Source organism: Montipora foliosa, chromosome 7 (genome assembly GCF_036669935.1).
Source record: "Montipora foliosa isolate CH-2021 chromosome 7, ASM3666993v2, whole genome shotgun sequence".
NCBI classification, from domain to species: domain Eukaryota; kingdom Metazoa; phylum Cnidaria; class Anthozoa; order Scleractinia; family Acroporidae; genus Montipora; species Montipora foliosa.
The window spans coordinates 21,561,446-21,571,445 of NC_090875.1; the positions used below are offsets into that span (position 1 = coordinate 21,561,446).

At 41.5% G+C, this 10,000-nt stretch overlaps 1 protein-coding gene across 1 annotated transcript in view; it reads right to left on the reverse strand.

The window, feature by feature from the left end:
- Window positions 1-241: 241 nt before the first annotated feature.
- LOC138011328 (voltage-dependent L-type calcium channel subunit alpha-1D-like) overlaps window positions 242-10,000 on the reverse strand; it is a 46,666-nt gene continuing 36,907 nt past the window's right edge. Inside the window, exons 36-45 of the mRNA XM_068858295.1 lie at window positions 8,854-8,945; window positions 6,987-7,149; window positions 6,292-6,516; window positions 5,581-5,686; window positions 5,050-5,160; window positions 4,556-4,683; window positions 4,294-4,410; window positions 3,489-3,544; window positions 3,109-3,217; window positions 242-2,710 (exon numbers count right to left, since the gene is read on the reverse strand). Coding sequence (XP_068714396.1) covers window positions 2,126-2,710; window positions 3,109-3,217; window positions 3,489-3,544; window positions 4,294-4,410; window positions 4,556-4,683; window positions 5,050-5,160; window positions 5,581-5,686; window positions 6,292-6,516; window positions 6,987-7,149; window positions 8,854-8,945 — 1,692 coding nt within the window. The 3' untranslated portion in view covers window positions 242-2,125. The remainder of the gene's footprint in view (window positions 2,711-3,108; window positions 3,218-3,488; window positions 3,545-4,293; window positions 4,411-4,555; window positions 4,684-5,049; window positions 5,161-5,580; window positions 5,687-6,291; window positions 6,517-6,986; window positions 7,150-8,853; window positions 8,946-10,000) is intronic.

The following is a 10,000-nucleotide window of genomic DNA, read 5'->3' on the forward strand; positions in this document are numbered from 1 at the left end:
GATTAGTTTGGTACACCATCATGGCCGCCATTTTTTTGTTTTGGGACATCAACATGGCCGCCGTGACGTCATGAAAAAAACGCTCTATTCCCTGATCACTTCTATTCGTCCCACGAGTATTCTCCTCACCGGACAAAACAAAGCGGGCTTCTTCGTGTTATTCTTCTCCTTCGCTCTTACCCAATTTCACGCTTGCCGGATCATCGCGCAAGCCAGAAACATGGTAACCAGAATCACAACATATGTACAAAATAGTCTTTATTTGCAGATTACTTCTCATTTTCAGCATTTTCATTATATGGCACCTTCTTGGCTCGCGGAAAGGTCCTTACAAAAAATTATAATCTTTATTTACAACCAGGTACAAAAATCGCTCTGCAATACAATAAAAATTCTCTTCTAAGATCTATTTATCTATTGCTACCTTTCGGTTTTCAAGTGGGCATAAATATATTGGCTACAAAAATATCATTTCCTAATTGTTGGTCATATTTTTCTGATGAATATCGCAACCTTTGGTTGCAGACCAGTGACGCGTTCGTACGCAAACTCAAAAACAAGCAATCATAAAACTTTAGTCAACGATCTCTCCCGTATGAAAGATTCACATCAATTAAAAACTTTATATTAAAGCGATTTTTCCAAGACATAATTGCAAGCTATTTTCAGCATAGCTACTGAAGCGAAAACTATTGAATTGCATTTTACTTCGTCCATATCTATAACACTGTACAAGCATAACATCTCCAACAGGAGGAACTACATTAACAAAGCTACGAGGCCCAATTATTAACCTTTATCCTACACAATGTCGCGATGAGAGAAGGGTGAAGTTTAAGAAAAGTGCTTTTTAAAGTTCCTTTCAGAACGGTCATTATATTCCAACAGTTGTCAAAAAACAATTTAGCGGGGTTTAAGAATAAATTATTAAACATTACTCGCGTAATACTTCAAAAAAACTTCTTTAGCAAATAGAATTTGTCTCGGTTATTTTCACTTGAAAAAGTTAATGTTTTGAACAAAAAAATAATACTCTTCTTGCGTTCGTTTGATTCAAAGCGCCAAGGTTGCTAACAAATTCTATGGAATATAACCAATTTCAAATGTCAAGGAACAGAACTTAAAACAATATAAGGAGGAGTTACGATTCCTGAACTTCGAAGTTATTCTTTTGACCTCCTTAAAATGGAGTCGATTGACTTAAACGTCCGCAAATTGGCAGACCTCCTCTTAAAATAATTTGATTAAAATTCATATTTTCCAACAACTCGGATACTCTCCTTGGTGATACTTTCCCAGACGGTCGATGAGTAGAACAGCCTTTCCGATGCACATTGCGCCTCTTAACCAATCAACGCACGATGTTCGTCACAAAAGCATAAATTAAACAAAAAAAAAGGATATCGAGAAGTTTCTAAAAATATTTAAGCCTAAGAAAACGATCGCTATAATTCAGAGAAACGGTGTTTTCTCCCCGTGAGCTCCTGGCTAAGATTAGGAAAATTCTTGTAATATACTAGGTTATTTTCTGAGATCAAAAATTGAAGACTTAATCCTGTGCTCTACAGATGAGAAACGGAATACCACATATTGCATTCTCTTCTAGTTCGTTCTTTTGCCAAAACGTTTTTCGTTTGATGTAACTTTATCAAAACCAGGAATTTTTTTATACCAGGTTATTGAACTGTTTGTTCTGGTAACACATCTTCAATTCTGAAATAGTATACTGAAAACAAGACAAGACTTTCCCGTGTGAAAGAACCAGATATCTAAAACCAGCAGTGCATCGCACTTTAGCCCGAAAGAGAATGTATCGTAAATACTGAGAATTTCTCTGTTTACAAATGCCACGACCGTGCGGGTCTCGTACATTTAAAGAGGCGCTTTAAAATAGAAAGCGATGTGCTACTCGCCAAAAAGGGTGAAAAAGCTTCGTCGCTGTCAAATATCTTTCCTGGAGTTCAATTTACCGCTGGCCAAACATATGAGTTGAGTTGTGGCGTTAACACTCACCAATACCGTGTCTCTATTGTGGTCACGTCATGAATGTGCGAGGCATGGTGAGGTCGGGGGGTTGAGGATCGAATGCGAAGGTGAGAGGCTACAGCGTTAAGAGCGGGACTCTTTACAGATCTGTAATCACCAATTCACTATCGGGTGCACCCGATAACCGAAGAGGATTATTCGGCGAGTGTCGGGCACCGTCGACGTCACCCGAATGACGGCCATCTTCGTTAGCTAACATCGTTTCGGCAGCTGCGTGAAGATCACCCTCGGACACGTCGAAAGCCTCAGCAATTTCCTGCTCGGCGATTCGAAGAAGAGGGTCGTCTAACGTAATCGATATTCCCTCGTCAAGCAGGGCGTCTTCTAAGAGGCTCCGAACACTTTCCGTCCTACCTTCGTCAAGTGACTGTGTATTAACCACATCTCCCGACGAGGACCGGGTTTGCATCCCTAAAGTTTCACTTCGGCTCCTCTGTCTCAAATAAGTTATCGGACCAACTATTTTTCTGCTATCCCCAGTTAAAGGCAAGCTCGAGGCTGCCTTTATGCCGGTATGTTCTTTAATGTCGGGGTAAAAGCCCCTTTTGTCGGGGTCTTTTGGAGGAAGGTCAAATCGAGTCTTTTCGGTTTCACTCTCGTTTGCATTTTCGTCTGCAGATGTGCTTGGAGCCAATAATCTTTCGTCGTTAAACACGCCAGTTTTCTGAAATAAACATCAAAGAAAAGTGTTTTTCTTCAAATTTCAATTCCTCAACATTGGAACTCAGAGCTTCACAATTTTGCCGAAGTGGGAATCACTATTACTTGAGTTATCTAGCAACAAAATGCACAGTTTTATAATAATTTTTTGATTGTAACTATGGCAACCTAGCCACGGGTCAACCTCGGCACCCGTCATACTGTCTTCACAGTGGAACTTATACTTACCAATTTTCTCCCTAACGGGAGGGTGGGTAGGGCAAAAGTGAAAGCAAATGGCGGTAAATCCCCAGCAAAAGGCAAGCGCAAGTGAAAACAACAGTGACAGCCCACGCGCAATGTCAACAGCCGCTGACCAGCAGTTAACTTTGCTCATAAATAACCACATTTCGTACGGCCTACCTTTTTTTCAGTGAGATTAGACATGGAAGAGCTCTTTCTCTTCTTCTCCAGGGCGTTTTCACTTTTTCCTAGGAAAGCAGAGAGGCGGAAAGAATTTGGTCGTCGAAAACTGCAAAAAAAAGGCAACGACTAACGTTAGCTTATAATGCTGATCAACAACAAATGGTAAGGGTAAGCAATTGTGGATTGAAATGTACTGTACAAAGAAATGACTGATTAGTGGTCCCGCATCCGAGATTCGTGCCAAACGGTCACGCACTGCTATGACTGATCAACAGTAACGCAATCGAACAGTAAACAGAACATCGAAAAATTAGGAGCCACAAGCTGTAATTAAGGGAAGATGACGAAGTAAAAAAAGAATGGTGCGATTCTCTTACCTGTGACGCGGCGATGGAGAAACTGCGTTGATAAGACTCTCCCAGAAACCTTTGTGCTACAGAAAGAACAAAATGGAATTACTGCATTTGTCACGCCACACATTCCTGCGTCGATGTTCATTCGGTGCGTGACGAGACAAATATCTCGCAGGTGTTTACAACCTCTAATTCCATCAAATCGGTCACGCTAATTTGTTTAGGGTTGGTTGGCCTTCATTTTTCCTTTTGCATCAATTGTTTTCTGAACCAACGCCAGGAGCCGCTGAAATACATTAGCCCACTCCCCACGGAATAGGCCAATTCCGAGTTCATGTCTGCCTCTTCTTCAAAGCGAGTCTAAGTGCGAAGTTTCATATGGAAAGTAGAACTAATAACCATCATCAAAACTTTCGCACTTAGACTCGGTTTGAAGAGGAGGCACGCATAAACTAGGAAATGGCCCATATCTTGAATTTCACTCACGTGATCAACGAAAACAAAAAAAAAAAGTTTGCTTAACAATACAGTTCAACTCCCGAAGGATTGGGTCGGGACTCCAACATGGCCGCCGTTTCTTTGTTTGGGGACTCCAACATGGTGGCCGTGACGTCATGTGAAAACCAATAATTAACAAATGCTTTTCTTTCAACTAATTTATTCTAGTTATCTACGTTGCTATATCCCCACCAATAGCGTAGCTCCATCTTTCACTATTGAAACGTTGACAACCCATAGTTCCTACTTCGCTCCGACGAAGGGTTACCGCTCGAGAAGTCAGCTGTCAGATTTCTTTACGGTGGTCAGTTTACCATATCAACCCAGTTACCTGTGCTTTCTGAGATGCATCTTCCTTCAAGAACAATTCATCGTCATCTTCTCCCAGCTGACCAGAAATAGCACGGCGCAGCTGCGGACCAAGTCCATGTAAAGTTCGAAGGCCAGCCTGGAAACAGAAGTAACATAAAACAATCAATACGCTGGGATAAGTGAGATAGTCAACAGTAATATGACACTCGGTCCTGCTATCTTGAAGTCGAGGCAACAAACGTTCAGAATTGAAGCAATAATAACGTATGGCGTTGGCGTACCTGTAAAGCCATGGTGCTATCTTCGGGGATCTCGGCCTGATCTTGAGCCTTTTGCCTCGCCTTGAAGCGACGGAAGTATTCCTGAATCAAGTACGTTGCATAAAATTTGCCAACTGTGACGTCATCATCTATGTTGGACAAACATGCGGGTTAGTTAACGTATCGAGTGCGCCTTCGGCAAATCATCGGAGAGGAAGAGAGAAGACAGTCAAATGACATCGCAACGCAACTACAGGGAGCCGGCGCGAAGCGCGGGAAAACGCATACGAGAAATCCACTGTTGCTTCGCTCTTCCTTTTTATTGGCTTAAAATATGGCGTGATAGTTTCAAGCCAATCACCAACCGATGCAATGCACAACCAAACCAATCGCAAGGCCTCTTTGGACACTCAATCGCAAATTGCTTTAGAGAGAGTGCTGTCGCCACCATAGACCTAATGACACTGTACACCCTATCCTTCCGCCCATTTGTCCGTGATCAAAATCATACTTACGCACTCCTGGAGGCTGGACAACTTTATCCAAGACTTGTAGAGATGTTTTTGGCCAGATGCGAAGAATGATGTTTCGCACTTCTCCGTTCGCTTTGTCGATGGAGCCTTTCCCTACAAAAAAGAGCAGATGAGATCACCCTGCGCCAACTACAGGGATCGGTGGCTTAATTGGTTAGGCATCGGGATGCCACGCAGGAGTTCGCGGGTTCGAACCCTGGCCGGCTCAAAACTCGGGATATTAAAATAACTGAAAAGAAACTTCATCTGCAAACGGTTACAATTTCAAGTTTTCTAGGCCTCATCTCACAAATATCCTCCGTGTTCACAAGTTCCTTGTGGGACGTTAAAGAGCGCCCACACTATTTGAGGAGAGTAGGGGATTAAGTTCCCGTTGTTTTGGCTGTCCTTTGCGAGTATATGGGTGGGTGGGTGGGTATAGCTGGTTCACATCAGCTGAATAACAGCCAAAACTTCCATCTGCTCAAACAAATAAATAACAAACAAAAAAACAAACAAACAAGCTGAACTCACCCTCTGGCCTTTTTATGTTAAGAGACGATCGAACGAGTCCAAACAAAGTTGCGTTGAAATCCACCATTCCATCTTCAGTAAGGGGCATATTCATGGTTACAAGCCTCTGTAATAAAGTTATGAACTCTGTTGACACTAATTGAATTATCGTAAACAGAAAAGGTGAATGAAATCTGTCCTAGGGCAGAAAGATAAAAAGCTTGAAGGGTAGTTCAGGTCCTTCGCCCAACATTTCTTTGGAAAAGTCCTTTGGATTTAGAGGAAGAAATTAGAGCCTTAACAATAGGCCATTTTCGAAATATCAATATTCGGCTTGATAGTCAGGCAGGGAGGATAAAAACAACAGAAACGGGTTGCAATGAATGTGAACGATATCAACATATCATCCACTATCCTTTGTCTTGGCCCTCTAAACCACCATTTCAAGCGGAATTATCGAAAGCGGCTCATTGTGCTTCGCCATCCTCCCCCGAAAAACTGTTTATTACCGATGGAAACGTTTTTTATAGCCCTGGGGTAATAATACCGTCCCTCTCTTTCTCCGCATTAATTATTTTTCCTTAACATGCTTCCGTGAATGGAAGTAATAAAAGAGAAAGACCTACTCCGACACTGAGAGCATAATTCGAGCAACGATTCCCGCTTCCGTGAATAATCAGTGGGATAATTCCGCCATCCCCGCAAACCCCTCACGACATCATTGATGTTTACCTTACACGCTTCTCTATGCGGACAGAATTTTCCAAATCCAAGCGGTGGTGCGATTCTCTTCAATAAAGTAACAATATCTACATGTTTAATGCAGCCGAGAGCCTCAGGATCATACTCGGACCAGACCCTCACGTACTCGTCCAGGTGATGAGGCCCAAGAATTGACCAATCACGGGTCAGATAGTCGAAGTTGTCCATAATAACCGCAACGAATAAGTTAATGATCTAAAAATAAGAACAAAAACATTGTCAGGAACAAATAACCAGAAGCATACAGGCACTGGGTTTAAACACTAACAGAGCAGTGAAAGAGCAATATTTGAAACGATATCTGATGCCAAGAAAAATAAGGGGGAAACATTTGTGCATTCAAATGGCTATTTTTCGCAGACGACAACAAAAAAGCGTGTAGCACGTGCACGTTCTATTTTTGGAACGACCTGTCGCGCCAAGTAAAACAAGGCGGAAACATTTCTCCAATCAAATAGCTTTGTTTTGCAGACGTCGACAACAAAGCGTGGAGCAGGATTATATTTACTCAATAAATCCTTATTTGTGGCGTCAAGAACTTAAACAAGACTAAAAACAGCCTCGTATACTGGTGCGCTGGTAGCCATGATTATGACATCCAAACACCCTAATTATAAGCTTCTATCTCCAGTGAAGTATTCATTCAAAACCCAAAAGATTCTTACCAAGAAGGAGCAGATCGAGTAAAACGACACGAAATAGAAGTATGCGAAATCCGACCCGCACAGACCCATGGGTTCTTGCGGGTCTGCCCTCGGGTCGCACTTCACGTCATCTCGATTCGTGCACGAAAGCATGATTTGCTGCCAGTTTTCTCCCGTGGCCGATCTAAGAAAAAAGACAAGAAACTGTGTCAGAAGGTGATTCTTATCTATGGTAAACATTTTCCCAGAGCAGAAAAGCAACTTGTTCGACAAAGAGTGAATTAAATAAGAGTGTTTATCAATCACTTTACGGCCTTAACCCAGCAGAGTCACAAATAGATTTACTTTTAGATACATTTTGCGCGAGAAGCAAACAAAGGGTCGCCAATTTTAACCAATGAAAAGAAGCCATGTCATGCGAGACTGCTTCTGCCATGTTTTTTTTTTTCAGGGACATGACAACTGATTTTCGCGGGAATAGGTATTCTAAAAATAGACTCATTTGTGACGGTGCTTGGGAGCCCAACCATGACATAACAACACTCTTATTTAATTCACTCTTAGTTGGATAGACTACAAGAAAAGTTCGATTCCTGTACAATCGCCTGGGGGATGTGAGGTGGTAACGGGGCGAAATTGGGAAAGAACGAGACACCAATTCAAGAATAGTTTATAATCTCGAAGGACAGTTCCGAAGGGTGGGGGGGGGGGGGGGGAAAACTAAGGCCGGACAATCACTCAGGGTCTTCAAATAGCTGAGGAGAAACTGCTGTCTTTGGTCCATAAATCTCTTAAGATTAGAACGAGAAGAGAAGTGATAAAGAATTCTGTAAGTCTGGCAAGGCAAAATTGAGTAAATAAAAGATACGTTTTTAAGTAATGATCCGTGTAAGGTGGATAGCAATTTCCTTTGTTATGCGGCAACGGGGCTTTCCCCACATAGGAATGTTATCATTTTTACACAGAGAATGCATAAACCTACAGGAAAGCCGTTAGCGCAATAAAATTCATTTACAGCCCACTTTGAAAGGGTGTTTTTTTGTGTTAAAAGATTTTGACCAATCACAAGAGTTGAAAACAAAAGCCAAGAAACGTTTGCAATTTTACATGTTCCCCACATACGATTTCTGTGAAATTCATTTAAACTGAGACCAGATGAAAGATGGAAGATGGTTGGAAAGTAAGGATGAATATAATACTGCTTTTATGAAGTTTTGTTAACTTTTGCTGTTAAAGCCAATCAGAAGTAAGTACAGACAATAGAAAAGTTATCACCTTTTTGCATACCAATTGAATTCCAACATGTTCGTTGCCGTTGTTGCTATCGTTCTTATCTGGACCGTTTCTTAAAGTTTCATCATTCATCACTCTCACTGGTGGCCAGGACGCATAGCAAACGAGAGCTAGGAGCTTACAGTTGTACCGTGCATAAGGAACCCGCGCCCGCAGTGCGCGCGGCATTCAAAACTGTGCTATCCTGTCAATCATTTGCCCTTTTCACCAGAAACAGTCCATTTCTGTCCGTAAACGACGATGTGGTCGATCCACCCTGCCGAAAGGACGCCACCTAATTCTTTTTTCGCAAAGTTAACACAAATAAATACATTATCAATACAGTTCTGACGTCTTCTTGCACTTGATTCGAAAATACCAGACTGAATTCGTCTTAAAATAGCTAGAAAAAGCACAACAGTTGACGTTCGAATCGCCACTCACCGGCAGCCTAGTTTTGGCGCTAAAGTTTGTTGACAAAAAAAGTTGCTACAAAATCCTTTAAATGGTTTTCTAGCCCGTTAACTACAAACATTTAAGGTGACGTCGGATAGCACAGGATCACAACTACCAACAGTAAAGCGTGTTATAAACAAATAGTTGAGATTTCCTTTACCTGAAGAGTACCATCAGAGAATGAGGAAAAGTCTGGAAGTTGTTGTTTCGGTTTATTTCCGTGTCGGGGTCAAGGGCGATACGGCCAAACATCTGCAGAGATAGAAGCGAATTCTAGCATAAACGTATTTTGAAATGCGTGCTGTAAAAGAAAAATTGGCCAATTACACCAGACCCATAAAATCAAACGAACCAATCAGAACGTAAAGAAAATATATGCAGCAGGTGTTAAGAGCTAAAAAGCGAGTGTGACCAAATCACACAACTGCCTCCGACTGGCTAGGAGGGTGGCGCGCGAATTTCGAGTGAATTACCAAACGTCGGGAAGCAAAAACAAAGTAATCATGAAGTTACTTTCAAATGCTTCTAACCAATTTGTTTCTTTATTACATCCATTTGCAAATCACTGCTGATCCTTGCAATCTGATTGGCTCTCAGCAGGGTGATTTATTCCCAAATCGCACTATTTGTTTTGCTCTAAATAGCACCATTCTCCCAGCCAACGAGAAAGGAACACTAAAGCAAAACAGCCAATCAGATTTCAAGGCTTGTTTAAGGCAACCAATCAAATTGCAGGGAAATGAAAGACAAAGAAAACCACTGTGTGGCGAATTTCGCAACTTTTGTTCCCAACTGGATCACTAAAATGTTGGTACTGACTACAGTATAATCCTGTATTTTAGCTATAAATAATGATTGTATGATTTCTAAATGGCTGTAATACAATAAAGTGGTAATTGAACTTCGTGTCGTGCAATTTTGGTCTGAAATCATACTTGTGATTTCAATCGAACTCGCGCTGCATGCTCGTTCGATTTTGAGATCACACGTATGATTTCAGACCAAAATTGCACGACACGAAGTTCAATTACCATTATTTATCGGAAGAGTTCACACATTCTTTGAAGGTGGATAATTTCGTTTAAAGGATCTTCTCTTCGTATGACAAAAGGTCAAATAACATCCATGAAATGCTTTCCCCTCAAGCAATGTTGCAAAAAGACGCCCTTACCAAACACTAGGTTATTTCTCTCACAACCTGTCCCTTCATTTCGATGTAGTAAATGATCAAGTTGCGCGTCAAGTTCCTCGACTGGTGTTACAATGGACAACGTAAATAGCATCTTCTCCCACCCACTCTAGATGAT